This window comes from Peromyscus californicus, unplaced genomic scaffold (assembly GCF_007827085.1).
Source record: "Peromyscus californicus insignis strain IS unplaced genomic scaffold, ASM782708v3 Scaffold_23__1_contigs__length_62951481, whole genome shotgun sequence".
NCBI lineage: Eukaryota > Metazoa > Chordata > Mammalia > Rodentia > Cricetidae > Peromyscus > Peromyscus californicus.
In genome coordinates this window covers 44,108,264-44,132,175 of record NW_026294534.1, presented here as the reverse complement: position 1 = coordinate 44,132,175, position 23,912 = coordinate 44,108,264, and the positions used below count along the sequence as shown (strand labels likewise).

General features: G+C 41.4%; 1 protein-coding gene across 1 annotated transcript in view; it reads left to right on the top strand.

Moving 5' to 3' along the window:
• Neil3 (nei like DNA glycosylase 3) overlaps positions 1-23,912 on the top strand; it is a 54,759-nt gene that overhangs the window by 10,009 nt on the left and 20,838 nt on the right. Inside the window, exons 2-3 of the mRNA XM_052752798.1 lie at positions 7,206-7,330; positions 23,322-23,456. Of these exons, the coding sequence (XP_052608758.1) occupies positions 7,206-7,330; positions 23,322-23,456 (260 nt within the window). The remainder of the gene's footprint in view (positions 1-7,205; positions 7,331-23,321; positions 23,457-23,912) is intronic.

Genomic DNA, 23,912 nt, shown 5'->3' with positions numbered 1-23,912 from the left:
AGATGGCGTTACATTATCACATACTATACATAATTTTTGAAGATCCGGTCCCTGTATTTCTCTTAGTTGATGATCTTGTTTCCCAGTTTACTCAGAAAACTTAATCAATCAGTAGATAAATAGGACAGGCATGACTCCATACTGACTATCCTTTATACCTGTATTGTCTGCCCTCCATCCTGATATTAAAGTGGTCTCCATCCAGACCAACACATTGCGTGTGACGTTGAGCGCTCTCTTCTTGCTTCCTAAAGACGGTGCTGCAAGTGTCCTCTTGTGTGATTGCTTTCCATGAAGGAATCTTTCCCATCAGCATACAAACACAAGTCATCTCAAAGTGAACAAAAATTTGCTGATCTCCAGTTCCTCTTATCACCCCCGTTTGTGTGTTCCGTACACGTTGAGACTTCATTCTGCCTCTCTGCGGACACTCCGCTCCGTGATATCTCGGTCCTGCTGCTCTGACCAGGCATTTGCCCTTCTTACGCCTCTAAACCTCCTTCTGTGAATTACTCCTGTGTGGCTGGGTTCAGGGTCCAGGCTGAGACTTTGTCTTACTTTGTTTGTCAGCAGCCTTTCACGTGGCCTCTTCCTTGAAACGCTTTGCACGTGCTCCTGGGTTGCCAGCCTTGCCGGGTTTTGCTATTGCCTTGCTAGCTGCTTCCTTGGTCTCCCTGTGGCTTGTCCTCTTTTCCCTGACATCATAAGCTTTCTTACCTCGTTCTTCTTCCTCCCAACAGCTTAACTCTGGAGTACCCTAGACCTTTGTTGTGCCTGGGCTGTTTATTTGAACATAGTCCCATCCATCCCATCTAACATTGCTATTTTAGACAATTCCTCTGCAGAACACTGAACAAAATTTCTATCTTCAAGCACAAATAACTTCTTAAACCCCAGAATTCCATCTATGACTTCTTGATATTTTCCTAACAGACACGTCAACTTTCCTGAGACAGTTTCTCTGTGTAACCTTGACTGTCCTTTCCCTCTGTAGACCAGGCTAGCCTCGAACTCATAGAGATCTGCCTGTCTCTGCCTCCTGAGTCCTGAGGTTTAAGGCATGCACCACCACCTCCTGGCACCAGACACCTCAGCTTTAACATGTCTAAAACCAAACCCACTTTCTCTGTCCTGTGTGTTTTCCTCAGGTCTCTCTGTGACTTCTATCTTATTATTCAGGCCCCAAAGTAATCATCTTAGATCTCTGTCTCTCCTGTTCCTCATTCAGTTCATTTGCACATACTTTGACTTTCTAAATATGTTTAAAGACTTGGCCATTTTCAGTACGCTCCATCTATCTCACTGACCCAGATCCTTCTGTTTCTTAGCTGGATCTTTGCGGTTGTCTCATAAGTCATATTCAGGCTCTTACTTTCAACTCCTTCAGCCAAAATTCTATCCAGCAGCCACTGAGTGCATTTAAAATACTAATGCAGATCATATTTTTGCTTCACTCCATTAAGGAGAAAAAAGCCACTCCTTAAATTGGACCTTAGGCCCTGCAATCTGACTCCTTTTATATTTCAAGGCTCACTTATCTTATCCCACTAGTCCTCGGTGCAGTAGCCACCCTGGCCTGTGACACAAGAATGGCATTGCACTGTTACTCCTTCTTCTAAAGCCATGGCTCACTCCCTCACCTCATTTAAAACTTGATCAAATGCCAGTTCCCCAGTGAGGTTATTTAAAACTGCAAGCGGCTATACCCTCCTCGCAAGCTTGATCTTCTCATCTCTATTTCTTTCTTTCTTTTTTTTTTCAGAGCTGAGGACCGAACTCAGGGCCTTGTGCTTGCTAGGCAAGCGCTCTACCATTGAGCTAAATCCCCAACCCCAATCATCTCTATTTCTTTTTGGTTTTTCAAGACAGGATTTCTCTTCAGAACAGTCCTGGCTGTCCTGGAACTCACACTGTAGACTAACCTGACCTTGAACTCACAGAGATCTGACTTCCTCTGCCTCCCCAGTGCTGGGATTAAGGGTGTGTATCACCACCACCTGGCTTTTACTTCTTTTTGAAATATCCTAAGAAACTGTTCTGATACTTCTCTCTTGGTCTTTTCCCACCAGAGTATTAACTCCACAATGATGGAGTGATTTATTTTGTTTGACTTACTAATACCTGTTCAGCTTCTAGAACCCAGCCTGAAATATACAAGGATGTCAATAAACTTTTCTGAAATGAAGTAATCCAATTAAACAGTCACGAATTGGCCATTTCTAATGGAAAGAGTTGTCTTTCTAGATGTCATGTGCTACTTTGGTTGTCAAGAGAGCGTCAGTTGTAGACAAAGCGAAGAGAATAACATGAACTGTCAGGGCTTTTGGCTTCTACAGTTTTTACGTAAATGATGTAAGTTCTTGTCAAAGCTGTTAATTTAGCAATTTGAGGAGACTTCACATGAGACAATTAGGACTCATTTACTATCTTATCCCGTATTGTGACAGCTGCTGAGCCTTTGCCAAGAGCCATTATAAACCCTGGTGAAGTCAGAACTGGGTGAAGGAAAGAAAGAAAAAAGTCTGGGCTGGGAGTAAGTGGGTAACAAGAACCATCTAATTGTGTGAGTTCCCATGTAGGGAAGTGTTGTGGGGCAACGTGGTATAGGACCCTAAGGTGAAAAAGAGCAATGTGGCAGCTAACAAAAGCATATGTAATTGACCAGATATTGGGTAGATGTTAAGTTTGGTGTTAATTTGTAAAAACATGGGGCCAAATGAGCTCAAAGCATGAGTAGCTATTTCCCATTGAACCAAGAACTTGGGAAACATGCTTGATCCAAGCACGTGTGTGTGTGTGTGTGTGTGTGTGTGTGTGTGTGTGTGTGTGTGTGTGTGTGTGTGTGTGTGTTTGTGTTAAATTGGATGTGATTCATCCCTGACACTCTGCTGGAAACCCTAATAGAACATTCCAGAGAGTATGTATGGTTAAAACCAGATACTAATGAAGAATTTATAGGGCTGAATAAGAGATAGTTGACATTGGAATGGCGAGGAAACAAGGTTCTGAGGCATTAATTTATAAGTGAAAATTTAATATGACAGTCAGACTTTAAATCTGGAATCCTAAAAATGTAACCTAATCTGTACTTAGACAAAAGTTACTTATAAAAGATCTATGTCTGCTCTGTATTTCATCATCTTAAAAGTGTCCTGGCTAGTTTAAAGAACTTTATACATACTAATTGGTTGCTATGGAAACCTACCTTGAAATCTGCTGTTGGAGTCTGTGCTTAGCTTGAAGTGTATGTAAGTGGCTTAGAGACTCCTGGAGACAGAAAAGCAAGACTCTTGCTGTTAGTCAATCCAGGACAGTCACATATTCATTTACCAAAACAAAGCAGATGTGAACGCATGTTTTCCCCTCACTGAACACTCTAGCCTGCCTTGCTAGTAGCTGATCATCATACAGAGGTCTTTGAGTTCATTTGTGAAAAAGAAGAAGATTCACAAGCAGAAGTTCTAAGGACATGGTAACTCCTGGACTAGTAACTCAGACGCTAGAATCTTCCAGGTTCTTTCTGTGTTTTCTGCAGAACTAGAAGGCTTTTATTTTAACTATTATTTGTTTGTGTTTATTAGTTATTCTGAGCCTGTAGCTAATTCCCCAATGCTGACCACAAAGACAGGACCTAAGCCCGTTATGGTAGCACACACCTTTAATACCAGCACTTGGGAGGATGAGACAGGAGGATTTCTTTGAGTTTGAGGCCAGCCTGGTCTACATGGTGAGTTCCAGGATAGCCACTGCTACATAATGAGACCCTATCTCAAAGAACCAAGGGAAATGAAAAAGAAAAAGAAAAGGTATAAAAGAAAGACTTAAAAACCCTTTAAGGGTCCCTGAACTTTAGGCAGTGGAAAATTCTGGAATGAACTGTGCCTACTGTAATCTTGAGCCATGGAAGAATGGCTATTCTCAGCCTTCTTGCATATTTGCCTATCATTTCTCAGAAATAAACACTAGAGTTTCTTTTTTTTTTTAAAACAAAGACCAATTTAGTAAAAATAAAGAATAGAAACATTAGAATCAGTCATTTAGAACAACACATATTCATGAGCCAAAAGTTTGAAAATTGTGGGAGAATATTACTTCACCTGAAACTGAAGAGAAGATGAAACTTTTTTTCACCCCTATTCAGAGTCTTCTGAGCCATTTTTGTCCCTTTGAGAAGAAAGAAAAAAAAATTAGTGGTAAATGACAGATTATCCAAGATTAAGAGGTAATGTGTAAAGTATAGCTTGTAGAGTGTGTGTGTGTGTGTGTGTGTGTGTGTGTGTGTGTGTGTGTGTGTAATTGTGTTTTGGGGAACAGGGCTGGAGTGATACCTCAACTGTTTAGAGCATTGGTGCAGAATCAGGAGGACCAGAGCTCACACCTCAGCACCTGCCTAACAAACTGAGCATCCCTTTAAGTACCTGCCACCCAGCCCTGAGTGGTTAAAGACAGGACAGCCACTGGGGTTTGCTGGATTTTTCTTCTGGCTGAGAAAACAGGCCTCTGCTTCAGGGAAAGACCTCAAAGGACAAAAGACAGAGTGAGGAAAGGGATACCACAGGCCCTCTTCTGACTCTAGTGAATGTATCTGCAACCCTTAAGCACATGAGTCTAAGCTCATCTAGATGGACATAAATAAAACTTTATAAATTATTATGTATAGATTGGGGCTAGATCGAAGCCCTCACAGTGAAGAGCACTTGCTGCTCTTTCAGGGACCCAAGTATGGTTCCCAGTATCCACACTGGGTGACTCATAAATCCGTGTAATTCTAGCCCCGAGGGATCCATAGTCTCTTCTGTGCTTGATGTACACCTCTGCACACACACTAAAACACACTAAAAATATTTTTTAAATCTTTGAAAAATGTGTGGTTGTTATCTGTGCCTGTTTTACCATTTGTAATGATGCATTTATTTTTATTTTATATGTATGAGTGTCTTACTTGCATTGTGCATGTGCACCACATGTGTGTGGAGAGACCAGAAAAAATGCATGGGATGCTCTAGAATTGGAGGTAGTTATGAGTTCTTTGTAGGTGTTGGGAGCCAAAGTCAGTCCTCTGCAACAGCGGCAAGTCCTCTTAAGAACTCAGCTATCTCTCCATCCTCACTTACTTTATCTTATATAAAATTTTTATTAAATTTTGAGTGCTCATTAAATGATGCCTATGAAACATATCTGAATGATAAAACGTGATATAAGGAACACTAGGATACATACTTCCCAGCTTAAGAAAACAAACATTACCAATATCTAAACCAAATCTCATTCCTTACCTTCCCCCACAAAAGAACCTGTATTTTATATGTATGTTTTGCTTTAGTTATGTTTGTGATTACATGAATTGGAATCCTAACTATATTGTTTGGTTTCGGAAGGCTGATGGGAAAGTGAATTTTCTTTTCTTTGCGTTAACATTATGGTTTGTGTGGTGCAGATCTTGAATTAAATTCCCTACTCCGGACACCAGGCTTTAATTCTCATCTTCCACAGACCATAGGAAGGGGAGGTCTCATTCCTTAGCTCTCCTAAGTGTCCCTGTGCTACAGGATAGCTCAGGACTTTGCTAGTTCTTTCCAACTTTTAGTGTGGATTTTTTTTTTTTTTTGGTTTTTCGAGACAGGGTTTCTCTGTGTAGCTTTGCGCCTTTCCTGGAACTCACTTGGTAGTCCAGGCTGGCCTCGAACTCACAGAGATCTGCCTGGCTCTGCCTCCCGAGTGCTGGGATTAAAGGCGTGCGCCACCACCGCCCGGCTTTAGTGTGGATTTTTGACTTAACTATACTTGCCTAAAATTTCACCGGTATGGAATATCCAGGGTCCGGGGATTTCGCTACATCCGGTGTGGGATATCTGAGGGATAAAAATCTATGTGTGCTATGCTGTTATGTCTGTTAACTTTATTCCTCTAAGATAAAATTCCATCTATTCAGCTACCGCTCCATCAGGAATTGAGGACAAAAATAAATCTGGATACACCAAACTCTTTATCCGTCTATTTTATTTCTCTGGGATGAAACCCTGACTCCATAGCTTCAGTTCCATCCTGACACTCAGTTACTCTTTGCTTCTCTTTCACTGTTCCTCAAAGTCCTGCTAACAACTAAGCTCTTAATGCTTCCTGCCTCATCATCATCCTCTGTTTCTTCTCCCTCCATCCTACTTGCTCTCTACTCCTGGCTCAAGAGTTCTGCCTTACTATGTACATTACCTCAGTGTTCTTCTCTTCTCCCTGGTCAAGCCGTTCTATCCTACAGTGTTTTCTCTCTCTCTGGCCGTGGGTTCTCTGTCTTCTCAGGAATGTTCCTCCACCCTACCTTCCCCCTTGATATGTAAAAACCTCTTTTTGTTCTCAGTCAATTGCTCTGGAGATCCACTAGGCCTCAAGGGAAGAGGATGGTCTGAGGTTTGTTAGCACAAGAAACAAAGCTACACCTCTCCTGCCAGCTTATCTTTGCCTTATCCAAGTACTGGCTCTGGCAGGGAAGTTAGTTACCTGGAAGTTCAGCAGGTCTGAGAGCTGAACTGTTTGCCAATTGTTCTGGGAATATTTGGGCACGCAAGAATTTCATAGTAGAAGACAGCTGAAATATTAAGAGCTGGATAACATCAAATATTCATAATAAATGATTGCCTTTTGACAGACCCTTGGCCATTCAAAGTATAGTTTTAATACACAGCTGACTCTATAATATATTCCTGTGGCCCGCCACACACCAGTATAGTTAAAATCTTAGTTTTCATCTTCGTTTTATTCATCACTTTTAGCAATCCAATCAGAATACCCCTTCAAGGACCTTGATTATATGTAGTTTTGGAAGTAGAAAGCTTTATTTGTTAGTTTTACAACATTCTCATAGCTTTCCTGTAATTTCATGCACGTGCATGCAGTGCGTGGACACACACACCCCCACACACCCACACACACATACACACAATTGTCTTGGGAAAAGGTCATCTTAATTATTTATAGTAACTTTCATTTTTTCAGTTGAAAACATTGGCCATTTTCTTTTCCAGTCACTGCATAGTAATTGAACAAAATATATGTATATAGATGATTCTATTATTTGACTTCTTAGAGGTCACTTTTCTTTTAGGAATGAACCTGGTCGTAGAGTAATTGGAATGGATTTATGAATTGCATTATAATTGTGCTTAAAGTTTCCATGTGTGTGTGTTACATATGTATATATTTTCTACTAGGCTGCTACAATGAATACTAAAGATCCCGGCTGGCAATTTTTGAGATTGTTTAATGGATACGTTTACAGTGGTGTGGAAACCTTGGGGAAGGAGCTGTTTATGTACTTTGGCCCAATAGCTTTACGGTAAGATAAACCTGTACAACACATCATGATGCTCCGTGTTTAAATGTATGTGGAAGCTCTTGCTTACAGCTTGCCAGGTTTCACATTTAATCATGTAGAAAGTGTTCCAGATTTAAGAGAACTCCAATGTGAGAGGCTGGGATTCTATCATGGAAAGAAATAAGCTCAAGAAGAGTATGTTGTGATGTCATCATTACTTAGAGTCCGGTCAATTTGTTTTTCTTTGGAAGAAGACGTCAGTAGGCTAGCTGGACTTCTCCAGTACGTCAGAGCAAATGTTAATTACTTTTGGTAACAGGTTATTTTGCATTTGTGACAGCCTCTAGTTTGGCTTAAGTGCATGACTAGTTTTTTTTTTTTTTTTTTTTTTTTTGTCTGTCTTCTTTTCTCCAAAGCTCTGAATGAAATTTGGGAACTTAAGGAATTCATAAACTCCCTGAAGAAATACTGAAGTTCTTGTGGAAATAGGTGGATAATGTATTAGCAAAAAAGACAAGCCAAATGTATATGTATATGGCCTTGATTGACTTGATAAGAATTAGGCTTGCTTGACCACCTATTTAACTTACAGGGAATTGAGACAGGTCTGTGAGTTCATATGTCTGTCAAACTGCAGTGTGGTTTTAGAGGTTAGCCTCAGGTTTGAGTTGCTTCCTGGAACTTTTTTTTTTTTCCTGGTGTCCCTTTAAGGGATTGAGCAGCTATCACCTGAAAAGGAAAAGAGCTTTCCCTGGATCCTGGGCTTCTAACTGAAGGTGAATAACACTCAGAGAGGTGACATGGCTCTCTGATTGTTATTTATTGTGTCTCATCTACTGCGCATTTAGAGGACTTCAGCTTTCTGTAATTGCTTCCCCTGTGAGGTGTTCTCTCAGTTGTCAGCAGCTTCTGTCCTTGGGCAACATTGTCACATCCTGACTTTCCTTAGTCTGGAATTGATAACATCAGCATATGTCTGCTGGTTCATGCAGTAATGATATATGACCGGTTACATTATTACTTCCGTAGACTGATGAGATTGAAAGCACTTAGTTCTGGACAGAGTCATACACAAAGGGACCCATGGACGATAGTCGAAAACATTGATATGGTATTGATTCTTGGTGTTAGGTGTGCATTTATTTTGGTGGGATGAAAGGGAGGCTTTTATCAAACGTTCCCCACCACACTGATAAGGAAGGAATCATTTCTCAGCGAAAAGCTGTCAGTAAGTGTTCCATGAAGTTCTAAACAAGGGCAGTCCCATCTTCAAGCTACGTGAACCAGTATCATCCCTGGAGAGTACCTCTCTCTATATATGGGTGGGGAAAAAATATTCACCGGCTTGCTTACTTTGAATTTCCTGCGGCCCTAATGATTATTCTATGTAGCAATTCAAGGTCACTGGCACATGTTGGAATCTGAACTTAGCAATCAAAAATCAACTACATCCCCTATTACAATATGACTTTAATTTTTAAAAAATGCACTCCTGACCTGTGCTTCTGAGGGAATAAATGACTCCATCAGAGAGAGGTGGCGTTTGTGTGGAACTGCAGGTCTGTGCACCCTCGATAGAAATGTAGTCTTTGGTTTTTGCTTGCTTTCTTGCCACAGTCCTTGTCTGTATCTCAGAGAGTGTATAGCAAGCAGCATACTTAGAAGAGTTCTTTCAGTTCTCCATATACCAAGGTTGGCATTATCAAAATTCCCTTTGCATTTTAGTCATTACGCATGTTCATTCACAGGGAAATTATCAATCTTCAGGGATTCATTTGTTTATGAAAGGAGAATGTACTGTAAGAGAATAATTCTATGGTCCACTCTAAGAGAGCTAGCTGTGTAAAAAGCTCCACTTAAGAAAAATTCAAATTAGACAGTTTAATATTTCTGTTAGTAAAGGCTTCATCCAAGGGATCTTAATGGTACCATGGAATACTAAACAGTGTTTCATATGTACTTTTGTGGGCATGGTTGCAGTCTTGTGAGATGAATGTCTATATTAACACGCTTCAACTAAAACGAGGCGAAATAATTTTTGCATTTATTGTTGTCTGGTATGTGCATGTGTATGTGGGGGTGCATATCACAGCACACATGTGGAGCTGAGAGGACAAACTTGTGTGGTCTGTTTTCTCCCCATTTTGTGTTGGTGCTGGCAAACTCAGCTCACCGTGCTTGCATGGCAAGTGCCTTTGCCCGCTGAGTCATCTTGCCAGCCCTAATTGCAACAAATACGACCACAAACTAAGAAATATAAACACACAGAATAACCCCCCACCAAATCTCAATTTTATTTACTTTAGACACATATATGGCTAGCACAGCATGTACATGCATCAATGTGTCTATCCAGTTAGTCAGATCTACCACATAGACTAACTTTCACCATCAAAATGGATATAACTATTCCATTTATAAGCACTTGGTGCTTTCTGATTTCTGATTTATGTGACTGACAACTGACTGTGATTTGCAAACCTACTAGGAGACTAGAAACTGTATTTGTAATATTTTATAGATTTTGCCATTGGACTTTCATATTAGTTTTGTAGTTCGGTATGAACCTTCCATCTCATATACATTAGATAGCATAACCATTCCTCCTAGTTTGCTAATCTGTCTTCGTGGGATGTATAAACTACTTATAAAGGAGATTTGCAGCTTAGTATAGTTTTCATATTCCATCACAAAACATGTTGGATGAAATTTAAGTATGATAAGAATTCTATGAAACCATATATGTCAGAGTCATAAATACTTGGGTGTCTTTCCTGTATGTTTGTATGCTCACCTTGTGTATGCATGCCCTATGGGGCTAGGAGAGGACATTCAAGGGATGGCAGTTACAAATGACTACGAGTTACCATATGCTGGGAACTGAACCCAGGTCCTCTTAAAAACTGAGCCATCTCTCTAGCCCTTGGATTGTACTTCTTTGTGAGTGTGTGTGTGTGTGTGTGTGTGTGTGTGGTTGTGTTTTTTCTTCCTGTTTCTATCCAGTTGTCCTGACTGACACTTTTGTTGTGGAAATTACCTTTTCTCTAGTAAATTTCTCTGCAAAGTTATTGAGAAGCAGTTGACCTCGTGTGTGTATTCCTGAGATCACCATGTTCTTTAATGGATCCGGGTATCCATTTTCATCAATAATACAGTATTTTAAAGTAAGTTTGAATGTGGTAGATGAGTCATCTTGCTTTATTCATTTTTTAATGTTTTTATTTGTTCATTGAGAATTTCAATATATATTTATTGTATTCTTTCCCTTCCCCTAACTCCTTCCAGACCCTTCTATCCTCTCCATACAGCAAACTTCATGTTCTTTCTCTCTTTAAACAAACAAACAAAAAATAGAGTCCGATTTGTGTAGCCCAATTTACGCCTAAAGTCTGGTTGGTATGTCCAGTGATACGCCATTGAAGAACTCTCCCAGAAGCTATCAACCATGAGTAGTTTCTTGGCTAGGGGTAGGACTTTCTCTTCTCCATATTTGAATTTTGTCTGCTTTGAACTGTAGATGTAACAGTCTTATTAAATAAGAAACACAGAACCAAATGCAAAGTTAAAAGCCCAAGAGGTCAGAGCAGTAGCTAAGAGCTGAGACTAAAACCGCCTTCTTACCTCTTCGCTGGTGTGGCTGTCCTTCCCCTGAGAAAGAGACCTACTTCCTATGTGTCTGTCTTTTTATTGACTTTCTGTTCTGCTTTCTCATTGGTTGTAAACCCAACCACAAGACCTCCTTGTCACTGCCTTTCTATACAGACCTCCAGGTCTCTATGGTTGGTATCGAGATTAAAGGCGTGTGTCTCCAAGCTGGCTATGTCCTGGAACACACATAATCTGCCTGCCATGTGATCAGATTAAAGGCGTGCACCACCACTGCCTGGCTTCTGCTATGGCTTGCTATTAGCTCTGACCCCCAGGCAACTTTATTTATTAACATACAAATAAAATCACATTTCAGCACAAATAAAATATCACCATATTGAACTTGTGCTTGTCTTCTGCTGGCTATCCCAGTCTCTGCCAGTTCATATGTGCACCTATTCTGTGTGTGTGTGTGTGTGTGTGAAAACTCTGTTTCCTTGAAGTCATCCACCACTTCTGGCTCTTACAATCTTTCTGTCTCCCTCCCCCCACCTCCACATAGGTCCCTGAGCCTTGGGAAGGATGTGGTGAAGGCATCCCTTATAGGGCTAAGTACTCTAAAGTCTCTTACTCTTCAATTGTTGTCCAGTTGTGGGTCTCTGTATTAAGAGCCATTTATAAGCAGAAGCTTCCCTGATTAGGTTTGAGTGACACACTCATCTATGTGTATAACAATAGGTCAGCAAGAGACATTTTGTTGCTTTGTTCATTGAGCAAAATGGTAGTAGTAGGTTTCCTCTAGGGTCCGTGACCTATTTAGTCTCAGGTTCTTGGCTTCATTAACACTGTCTGGTATGGGTTGTGTCTCATAGAGTGGGACTTAAATACATTTTTTTAAAAAAAGTGTTTGTTTTCTCCCATGACATCCCTGCCACTATTGCACCAGAGGACATATTCATTGGGCTGACTATTTTTGCAGCTCACAGGGTTCATAGCTGGGTGAGATTCATGATTACTTTTCTTCTCCAGTGATGTGTATAACAGCTTCCAGTACTATGAACTCTAGCCAATAAGGATGAAGCTTCCAGTTGAGTACCTACTGGATCTCTCCATGTTCTATGCCCTAAGTATGTGGTATCTTCAGCAACAGGGTCTTACTGTCAAGTTTGGTTGGTGATAAACAATAATGTTAGGGGGAGTGATCTATGGGACCAATTTTCCCAGTGACTTAAAAACATCTAATCCGTCCCTGGTATTGGTGATTTTATTTGGTTGCATATGTTGTGTAGTTTGAGTATTGTCTCCCCCATAATATAGTAGCTCTGTATTAAATTTATGTATGTATATATTTTAGAAAACTTCTATAGTAGTAGATATCCATTTTCTTTCAAGTTTATTTTTGCTATTTTAATTTTTATGGTTTTCCTAATTTTAGGCTCAGCTTTTTGATTGCTACAAAATTCTGTCTAAGGATATTTGAAGGTTTGATAGAGTTTGCATTGAATCTGTATACCAATAAGGTGACTGTTGTTAGATCAGCAATACTGTGTCCTGCCCTGTTAACACAGAGCACATGTTTAATTAGGCCTGTTTTGTTTCTTTTATTTGTGTTCTTGAGTTTTCAGTTCCAGGCTTATTTTATATTTCTAGATAAGTTGATGCTTTAGTTACTCTAAAGCATTCTGTTGCTCTAACAAAGATTATGACCAAAGCACCTTAGGTAAGAAAAGGCTTATTTTAGTTTACATTTCCGGGTCATGATTCATCATTGAGGGAAATTGGGGCAATAATTCAAGCAGGAACTGAAATAAAAACCATGGAGAAATACTGCTTACTGGCTAGCCCTTAGCCAGCTTTTTATATAGCCTAGGACCATTTACCTAGGGGTGGTACCATGTCCCGTCAGTAGGTCCTCTTATATCTATTAGTGGTCAAGATGATGCCCCAGAGACATGCCCACAGACCAGTCTGACCCAGGCAATTCCTAGAGTGGGAGTTTTCCTTATAATGGCTTTCCTTATCTAGGCTTTGTCAAGCTGGCAATCAAGGTTAACCAGAAAAACTGGCTATTGATATTACTGTAAAGTGTACTTTTTTGAAAGAGCTGGATTTTGAGTTGTTTGTCTCTAGGAAAATTTTTGAGTGTGCCTTGACCTTGCATCCTGCAGTTTTGCTGACTTCAATTATTCTAGCTTTCTTATTTGCATATTTTGGTGTTCTATAGGTTCTTTCTTTGTTTTGCTTTGAGGTGATATGTATAAACAGTTCGGCCATCTGTGAACTGAGGCCGTTGACTCTTTCCTTCCCAAACATATTGTATTTCTCTTTTTTCCTAGATTGCACTAACTAGGAACCCTCCCGTGATGGGGACTGTGAGATAGCGTGCCTTCCTTCTGTTTGCTATTTTTTTCCCTGCATCTTTTAGCACCTTTCTTGTTTGTACGGTGTAACATCTCCAGCCTAGCTGCACTAGGTGCTGGCGGACAGGATTAAACAACACAGGGTGGCTTGTGAGATCCAAAGTTTATTGAAACCGACAGACAAGGAAGCTAACAGCTGAGGAGTTCAAGTGTCTGCTCTGCAGCACTGCTGAGGTCCAGGGGTGGCCGGCTGGACCAGAAGCACTTTTGTCCCTCATGGGGTCTCACCGGAATCCCTAGTCCTCAGCCTCCTCCTGCAGTGCTGCTGAGCATGGGTACAGTCCTGTGGCTGTTGGATGGACTGAAAGTACTTGTCCTTTCCATAATGTTCCCTTACGTTCCTCAATTAATGCAAGGAGAAGGGTTTTTAAGGTTAGAAAACACAGTGTCGTTAGCTCAACTTCCTTTGTCCTCGAACACCCAGTATGTAAAGGAATAGCTGACTCAGCATGTATTCAGGAAACAGGCCTGTTCTAAATAATACTATTTGGTCTAGACAATACCAGTTTGTTTTGGTTCTTTGGCTTTCCAGAGAGCCCTAGCTATGTGTTCAGGTCTTTTCATTGCCCCTTGAGATGGAAAGAGAAAAGAGTGCTTTAGGGGCACACTCAGTGCTGATGCTCTTTCTCTGGCAGTTCATATACATGGTGAATTATACGGATTGAATTTTGAGTGATCCTGGATTCCTACCATACCCTCTGCTTCGTTATGATGGGTTATCCATTCTGTACCTTGCTAGATCGTATTTTACTGAGAATGATTTTGTTTTCATGTGAGATGTTGTCCTACAGTTTTATGTTCTTAAGTACTTTTCTGTTTAATTCTAGCATTAGGATAAGACTGTCTTCCAACGAATTGTTGATTTCTCTGTCCTTTGTGATTTTTATGTAGATTTTTACTGATACACTGTTAACTTGCTTATTGTGATTCGAGGCCTTGGAAGAAAGGAGAAAGCAAAACAGATGACATAAAAAAAATGTAACAAAATGTGATCGTTAATATTATCGACTTGACAGGATCTAGAATCATCTAGAAGATAAGCCTCTGGGCATAGCTGTGAAGGATTATCTAGATTAGATTAGCCTCTAGCCATGCCTGGAAAGGAGTATCTTGATGAAGTTATTTGAACTATGAAAACTCAGCCCAAAAAAGACCAGCCTTGATGCTGGGCTGCATGAAAGGGGGGAATATACCTGAGTAGAACACAAGTGGCTTTCTTCTTCCTTATTGCAGAGACAGTGTGACCTGATTTGTTAAGCCCCGACTGGACACTGCCATGATAGGGTGCATACTGCCTTGATAGGATGTATACTGCCTTGATAAGGTGTATACTGCCTCAATAGGGGTGTATACTGCCTTGATAGGGTGTGTACTGCCTTGATAGGGTGTATACTGCCTTGATAGGGTGTATACTGCCATGATAGGGGTGTATACTACCTTGATAGGGTGTATACTGCCTTGATAGGGTGTATACTGCCATGATAGGGGTGTATACTGCCATGATAGGAATGTATGTGTATACACCCTTGAAGTTTGAGTCAAAGCCAACCCTTCTTTCCTTCTTAGATTGTTTTGTGAAGATGTCTTATCACAGCAGCACAAAAATTAGCAAAGACAGAGACGTGTGAAAGACACAGAGTGAGTGAGGATTTAGGATAAGTCAGATGGTCTAAAACAAATGCTTGTAACCAACCCAATGGACAAAGAGAAATTTTAATAGAGTTAAGTAGGTATTGTCCTTGGCAAACCCTATGTAGTAGAAAGCTCACAGAACATTAAATAAAAACAAATATCCCTCACCCAGACCTGGTCGTTGTGTTAAAAGCCAAGAATGAAGAGAAGTCCTGGGAACAACTAGATGAAAAGAGACACATGAAGAAACAAAGTTGAAAACTACATTGGGCTTTTCATCAGAAACTCTGCAAGACAGGAGACAGCAGGGAGGCCCTGAATTGCCAGAACAATAAACCTCTCGACTAAGAACTCCAAAGTCGCCGAGAGTATGTACTGAAAAATGAAGGGACAATAAAGACTTGAAAGGAACAAATGAACAAAGCTATGAGGATCCAACATAGCAGACATGTAATGTGGAGAGGTCTGTCTGTCTCACGTAGGCAATAAATAGCTGGTGAAAAATTGAATCTGCAGGAAGAAGAGTAAACACAGGAAACATAGCAGTAAATAGATTTTTTTTTGTCTTAAAATGTGTCTAAATCAATGCCTTACCCCTTTGTTTTATTTCTATTACTGGATGTTTAAATTCATTTACGGATGCAGTTTGTTAATCTGCTCACTGAGGAGACTCCTTATCGCTGATGTTTTTTAGTTAAATATGTTAAAATTTCTCATTTGTCCATGTGCCTTAATATATCAGTCATTAATAGATCAATGAGTGATTATATAAGGTGAAATTACTATAATTAGTGTTTTAATTATTACATTATAATTAAAATTACTTTTTTAACACCTGTTTCACAGTTCACATTCAATCACTTAATTTTTGTGTATCTCATAATCACGTGTAAGTGTATGTACTCATTATATTATGTTGTACATATGAATATACACATATTAAAATCTTAGATTGGCTTCACATAGCTGGGGAAACTGAGGCCAGTGGGAAAAAGAGCATCCTCAATTTTTGAGGGACAGACTGGGTTGGCTGTGATGGGCTTGTTCCCTGGAGAGGATGAAGGCTGCCAGCTGCTGGCCCAGCCCATCTGTCCTTCCACACCCACTGGGACTTGTAGCTGGAAATTTTCCTGTGTCCCACCCGGTCTGCAGTCACTCAGACCCAAATAAACAGCTGTCTCTGTCATTTCCAGAGTTTTTTGGAAATTGCTTACAATGCTTTTCCTGTTTACTTAGATAATATTATATCCTTCTGAGGTCTTTGATGTAGTTGAAGACTAGATAGTTATAATTATAAATTTCCTTGTTTATGGTAAAAGATAAATTAGATATGAAACTTTATACTCACAAATATAGGATTGATAAAATATTTTAATTTTGCCAAATACAAATAGACTAGATATTACAACTGTAATTCTTGCTTGATAACTGTTTTGTTATATGTAATTTTAATATATTAAAGTTAAAACCTTCCTTTTTGATTAGACATAAAAGGGGAAGTGCTGTGGAATGTCACTCTGTATGCTGTGAATGTGTGTTGCTCTGATTGGTTGATAAATAAAATGGTGATTGGGCAGTAGCCAGGCAGGAAGTATAGGTGGGATAAGCAGACAAGGAGAAATCTGGGAAGAGGAAGGCTGAGTCAGGAGACTCCAGCCCGCTGTCCAGGGAACTGCATGTAATGGCACACAGATAAAGCCAGGGAACACGTGGTGACATGTAGATTAACAGAAATGGGCTGAGTTTAAGTGTAAGAGCTAGTCAGTAGTAAGCCTGAGCTAATGGCCGAGCAGTTTTAATTAATATAAGCCTCTGTGTGTTTACTTGGATCTGAGCAGCTATGGACCAGGCAGGACACAGGAAAACTTCCAGCTACAGGGACTCCCCAGGGCATCCTAAGAAAAAGTGTAGCCCTCTTCTCTTCCTACCTCGCATCACTTTGTGTGTGTGTGTGTGTGTGTGTGTGTGTGTGTGTGTGTGTGTGTGTGTGTGTGTGTGTGTTGTGTGTGGTGGGGGCGTGCTACTCTGGGCTAAACAGTAGCTGCAGACTGTGAAATGGACTCTGAAAGGGCCTTATGTGATGTCAGCGTAGGCCCTGGCCCTGGAGATCTCTGTCCATCAGGCTCTACCCCACAGAGTACTTTGGTGGCCAAGACCTGCAACAGCCATGCCCTGGCCCTGGAGATGTCAGGCTGCCAGGCTTCATCACACAGAGCTCCAGATCACAGCATCAGTCCACCCAGTCTCCCCCCACCACAATGATAAACTATTACCACGTGCCAAGTGTGAGGGCAAATGCCTCCTTCAAGGAAACTAATGAAGTGTATTGCAAGCTGCCTTTGCTCTGGCACCCCAATAAGAACCCGCCAAACAAAGAGGAGGTCAAAAAATTCAGGCTAGTGTCTGAGGCCTTCGAGGTCACATCAGACACTAAAAAGTGATCCGTGTATGACCATGAGGTCTACATCAGTCTTTTGCATTTGGTCTGGAAACAATAGAAATTGCGAATGGCCACAAGATTACAAAAGAGCGTGTTGTGGAGAGAGTGTGTGGAGGAAGGGGCCAGAAAGCTTCTATCAGTGACGGTGCTTGGAAAGGAGCTCCTGAAATGAACAAATGACAGCCAACCTGCAGGGTCCTGGGCCAGCTACCATCATGAGGGGCCATAGTTAATGATTAAGGGTAATCAATGAAAGGATGATAAATGGCGCTGGTGGTGGTGGTGGTGCTGGTTGTGGCACTGGTCGCAACAGAACACAGTGTTAGGGAAAGGGGGGAGGGGAAAGAGAAAAGAGCCAGGCCTGGAGAGAGAGAAAGATGGTGTGTGTGTGGGGGGGGGGGGGGGGAGGGCGGAGCAGAGCAGAGCAGAGAGAGAGCAGGGAGAGATGGGGTCTGCATCGGGCTTTTTAAGACGTGTAGGTAGTCGCCAGCGCACACTGATGATGCAAGATGCAAGACCCCAAACTGCGCATGTGCACGAGTGAGGGCAGGATCCTAACAATAAATGCGGCAATTGAGTTCATGTAGACACCTCTCCCATCCTTAGGGGTGGGGTGTGTGACTGAAGGCCCAGTGTGGGGCTGCTACAACTCAATCCACTCAGTCCCCTCTACCACAACGGGCAACTACTACCAATGGTTGGGTGTGCAATCACATGTCTCCCAGGGAGTGAATGAAATGTTTTACAAGCTGGCATTGTGCTGGCACCTCAACAAGAGCCCGCCAAACAAAGAGGCCAAAATATCAGGCTGGTGTGTCTGAGGCAGATGTGAAAAAGCGATCAGTTTATGACGGTGACGTCTATGAGAGAGCTGGCGGCAACCATGGCCCATCACCTGGTTTAGGGCTTTGGTAAGTTCCAGGCATTCATGAAGGCCTTCTTGTCTGCCACTAACCAGGGCCCTGGCGGGGCAGCCACACCGCTTTCTTGTCCACTTCCTTGTGTGTTGAACCAGTCTTCATTCAAATCAGACCTTCTTGGTTTCATCTGGTCCCTCAGTTTACTGTTCATCTCTAGGACTGGAAGACACACAACAAGGAAGAGGAGAATCATGTCTGTCTGTCCCACAGGCAAGCTCCAACCCCTAGTGACACTGTGGGGTGTCAGGGAGGCCCTGAGTGCCTCCAAGGAAGGAATCTTTAAGTCTTACCTCACTATGGGCGGTTTTACATGTTAAAGGAAGGCTCTTTTGGCAGAGCTGAAGGAGAGGACAGACAGGGTTGTGGCTGAGGATTCTGTTATTTAAATGATAAAAATGGTTAAGTCCTCGGAACACATTGAAGTATTAGGATGTTTGTAAAGTCTAAGGACCCTTCCCAGACCAGATGCAGAATTCATACTTCTCAGCGGACCACTGTTCTGCTTGGCTGTGTATCTTCCTGGATGTTTTTCTACTTTTATATTTATGTGTATGTGTGATGCTGAGGATGTTGTGTAACAAAACTTTTCCTGGGAAGACACAACACACTTGTCTACTCCCTCCAGATAGGGAGTCCATGATAAAGTATGGATACGACCGAAGTCCAGCTTGGTGAACCATTGAGTTTTATTGGAGTTGCTTACAGGAGCAGAAATGATTCAGAGAGGGCTGCATCACTCAAGCCCACTCCAGCATGGGTGACAGCTCACCAAGCTGGTAACTTGGAGCACACTGCCCAGCCTCTAGGCAGCTCATCAGGTTGGAGAGTGTCCTTTCTAGGTGCCTCTTCAGGGCAGCTCAACTGGTTTGTTTCTTCCAGGGTGCTGCTCTGGTCTTGGGAGTCTTTGCAGCTTGGCTTTGCCCCTGTGAGAGGGACTATCAGGGTTTTTTTGTTTTTTTTTTGTTTCCTCTGGCAAGGAGGAGACTAGTGAATCTGGTCGGTTTCAAAGCCTTCCTAAATATATTTTGAGTTGTTTACCTCACTGCTTAAGGAGCTTCCCTGCAGGATGGAATATTTCAATCTCAGAGGAAACTTGTACAATGAAGGGTTGGATCCAGGACTCTCCACATGGTAGCTAAGCACGCCGCCAGTGAGTTACATCCCAAGCCCAACACAAATATTTTCACTTTTTGAATTACATTTTAGCTCATACATAAAGACAAAGAAATTGTACATATAATTAACAGTGTATGGACAAGTGGTTTGTTGATTTATTTGAGACAGGGTAAGGTATTAAAGTCTCGGGCAGGCTTCAAACATGCATTGTAGTAGAGGACTGTCTCGAACTTCTGACTCTCCTGGCAGATTTATTTCATATGTCTTAGAAACAAAACATTGTCATCACTAGGCCTTCTGGCTTATGCCTGTGATCCCAGACACTCAGGAGGCCAAGGCAGGGGTAATCAAAAGTTCCAAGCTAGCATGAACAATTTAGTGAGATCTTGTCAAAAAAAAAAAAAAAAAAAAAAAAAAAAAAAAAAAAAAAAAAAAAAAAAAAAAAAAAGGCTGAGCTGTAGCTCAGGGATAATGCCAGAATATGCCAGGGTTTGGGCTTAAACTCCAGAACTGAACAGCACAGCCATGACAGCCTGTTATATACAGAGCAATGGGCTTTGTTTCATGCCTTCCAGCACTTCCACACACACCAGCAAGACCAGGCAACATTTAGATTCTCATCACTTACATGGATGGACAGTCGGTCATGCAGGGAAGTCTGTTTCTAAATGGCCCATCAGAGTTCCCACTCAGGCAGCAATGCTAAGATATTGTGTGTGTGTGTGTGTGTGTGTGTGTGCCTGCACCCTAGGGGCTGGTGGATGGGGTTTGGGGAGGTCTTGCTTACAGACATCACTGAGCTTCCATACCTGTAAGACTGCTTTCTGGCTGCACTTGCCTGACTGTGGAGTGACTTCTATGCACCGTTCTTCCTGTTCTTTTGAAGGAGGGTGAGTTCTTTTTTCTTTTTTCTTTTTTCTAGCTGCTGTTGTTGTCTTGAGACTAGTCTCACTGCGTAGCCCCGGCTGTTCTGGAACTCACTGTGTAGACAGGGCTGGCCTCGAACTCACAAAGACCCACCTGTGTCTGCCTCCGACTAAAGGCACATGCCACCACCCCTGGCCCTATCACTATTTATTCTTGGTTTATATTCCGGGTCTTTACATGTCTTGCAAACTTGTCTCCCACTCTGCAAACATTTTAAACATTAATAATTAATGTCGAACATTAAAAAAAGAGAAGAAAGACGATCCTGATCTTACTGTTGCTGCATGGCTGAAGGTGTGCTTTCTCCTTGACTCTGCTCCATTTGATGCTCTCAGCCATCCCTGCAAATTCATGGTCCAGGATCTCCACTCTTCCTGCCCGAGCTGTAGACCACTGTTGCTGTTACCCTATGAAAGTCTTCTGATAGACCAATGGAGGTGAGGTTCTCATGAAAGTCTTCTGATAGACCAATGGAGGCGAGGTTCTCATGAAAGTCTTCTGATAGACCAATGGAGGCGAGGTTCTCATGAAAGCCTTCTGATAGACCAATGGAGGCGAGGTTCTCATGAAAGCCTTCTGATAGACCAATGGAGGCGAGGTTCTCATGAAAGTCTTCTGATAGACCAATGGAGGCGAGGTTCTCATGAAAGTCTTCTGATAGACCAATGGAGGTGAGGTTCTCATGAAAGTCTTCTGATAGACCAATGGAGGTGAGGTTCTCATGAAAGTCTTCTGATAGACCAATGGAGGCGAGGTTCTCATGAAAGTCTTCTGATAGACCAATGGAGGTGAGGTTCTCATGAAAGTCTTCTGATAGACCAATGGAGGCGAGGCTCTCGTTTCTTCTCAACAGGCCTTGGTGTGGACCATAGGGTTGCAGTATTCAGGCTCACAGCCTCCCTCTTGACCATGGCAGTCTCTGACATGGCATCTGTGGGTGTTCTTGGGGTCCATCTTCCCCTTTCTCTTCTTCCCTAAGGAGAGGCTCTGATGGATTCTGTGCCGAAGCTGGTTTCCAGGTTCATCTCCAGGGACCGACAGCTTTCGTTTCCACCTCATTCTTAACAGCAGGCGCTCTTTAGCCCTCACCTGGTGGCAAAAGGGTTTCCTGTCTTATCCCAGGCTTTTAACTCTTGTAAATCGGGGCCAAACATACTGCTTAGGCAGAGGAGGTGTCCCGAACCCTCTGCAGATACAGGTGGCATTTGCTTCTACTCCCTTGCTATACCTTTCAACACTTCCACTTCATGTTAGAGAATGTTCCAGAAGCAGGCGGGGTTTCATAAGGATGCTTCCAGGGTTCAAAAGGCAGCCCTTTTCCGTCTCCTGACCTGATGCCTCCCTTTCTCTACCCAGCTCCTCCATGCCTGTAGGGGGTTATAAACCATCACATTACCCGACGTGATATTTAAAACTTTCCTAAAAAATTAGCTTTTCTACTTACCCATTTTCTTAATGGTGGCTTCCTCTTAAAAATCTCTTTCCTGAATGTAACAGGGGCCCATGAACTGACATTTAGAGCATCAAATCTCAGGGTCGATTGTTTTAACAGCATGGGTACTTACTGTGCCTCAAAGATTTTCATGAAGCCTATATATTCATACTCTAAAAGGTAAGTAGCAATACACATGACATTTGTTTGTTGCTTGGAGCTCAATCATCACAATAGTTAACTATTTAATAATATACATGCAAAGTAATACAAGATAGAGTCGTTTGATGTGCGTTTTGCCCCTAAATTAAATGTATTTACAAGACAAAGGTGTACTTGCTTTGTTCATAGTTCTTATTGGGGCTACTCCTGCCTTCGACTTGGGTCTTAACCTTTGAGGTGTTTGATGTGGATGTGGTTTCATTATGGAAAGTGATTTAGAATCCACTTTATGATCCGTGCAGCTGAAAAGATTTTAGATATGATGGCTTCTGGGCATGACAGTTGTACACCTTTCACTGGGGCTGAACCTCCATAAGCTAAATTATGAAGTACTTACAGGTACCCATTTTTCCTGTCAAGAACTATGGGGCATGTAAAATTCATTTATGATTGATAGTAGGGCACACAGAGTTTAAAACCCACATTTTAAAAGTTAGACTTGTTAACCTTGTACAATACTGTAACGCGGTGCTTTGGAATTAGAAGCGCACAGCAGTAACACTTGCTGCCAAAAGAACCGTATTTATTAACTCAACAAAGCTGTAAGGAAACATTTGAAAGGCAGAACACAGCATTTCATCTTGAGGATAATTTTTGATCTTCATCAGAGGTCTCACAAAAATCACTTCTTTTTAACTGGACAAGCTAATCAATTCTACAAAATCTGAAAGGTTATGAATTTTTCATCACTCCATTGTAGCTTTGAAGTTAACTGTAAATATTTATAAATCCATTCTTCCCGATATATATAAAGTAAATGAAAAATGAAAGGAATTGGACAAGTTTTTGACGCATCCTCCCTCCATATATGTCTATCACAAATCTGTGTGTGTGTGTGTGTGTGTGTGTGTGTGTGTGTGTGTGTGTGTGTGTGAAATGTCTCAATGCTTAGCTCAGACAGAGGGGTAGCGAGGTGTATATTAAACTGTAGACCTTGTTTTACAAATCTTCCAATTCACTGTAGCTAAGCTAAGGAATCTGAATGTTCGTGGCTTTGTAGACTATATAAACAAAACATAATCAATTTTTTTAGGTTTATGCTTTTGAATAAGTAAATGTGGAAAAATGCTAGACTGTTTTGTGAACAAAGGTATTTTATCTGACTCGGGGGGGAAAAACAGTTATGTTCTTTTGGGCTAAGTGTTGGAACCTTTACAGTTTCTCTAGGAAGTGATTTTAGCAGTTTAGCTATCTCTTCCCCCTCTTTAAAAGTAACTATCCTGTGTAACATTAGTTTGTTTATAATTTTCAAAAAGCAATTAACGCAACGCACGATATGCTTCTAATACTCAAAAATGGACTGGCTCTGTTTCAGGATTCATTTTGGGATGAAAGGCTCCATCTTGATTAACCCACGTGAGTCTGAAAACAGAGGTGGGGATTCTCCAACTCTCCAAGTGCAGCTCACCAGTGACTTGATCTGTTTCTTTGACTCTTCAGTAGAACTCAGGTAAAAAAAAAAAAAAGGAATTTTTAACTATTTAATAAAAAATAAAAATAAGATGCCAGGACAAGGAGTAGAGTTGTTTTTGTAACTGGACTTGACTTTTTTTTGTTGTTTGTTTTATTTTTTGGTTAAATAACAGAAGAACTAGCAGAGATGTTAAAATTTTAGCACCAAGAATAAAGATTCTGAGAAGGGCACTTTGTGCTTTAGCTGCCAAACAGCATAGCAGGGATCTGCAGTTTGATTTCCACATCACACATGTTAGTTTACAAACACGTTATAATCCACAAAATGTCATTGTAAAGGAATCTTCAGATATTCGGGTCATCACTGTTTGTGGGGTTCCTCTTGCTCTGTTGACCGTTGGCCACCAGGTTAAGAGGGAAAAGAGACAGAAGGAATGACAGAAAGCTTTTTATGCGGCCCATGAGCATGAACGGAGACAGCCCTCCAGGAGAC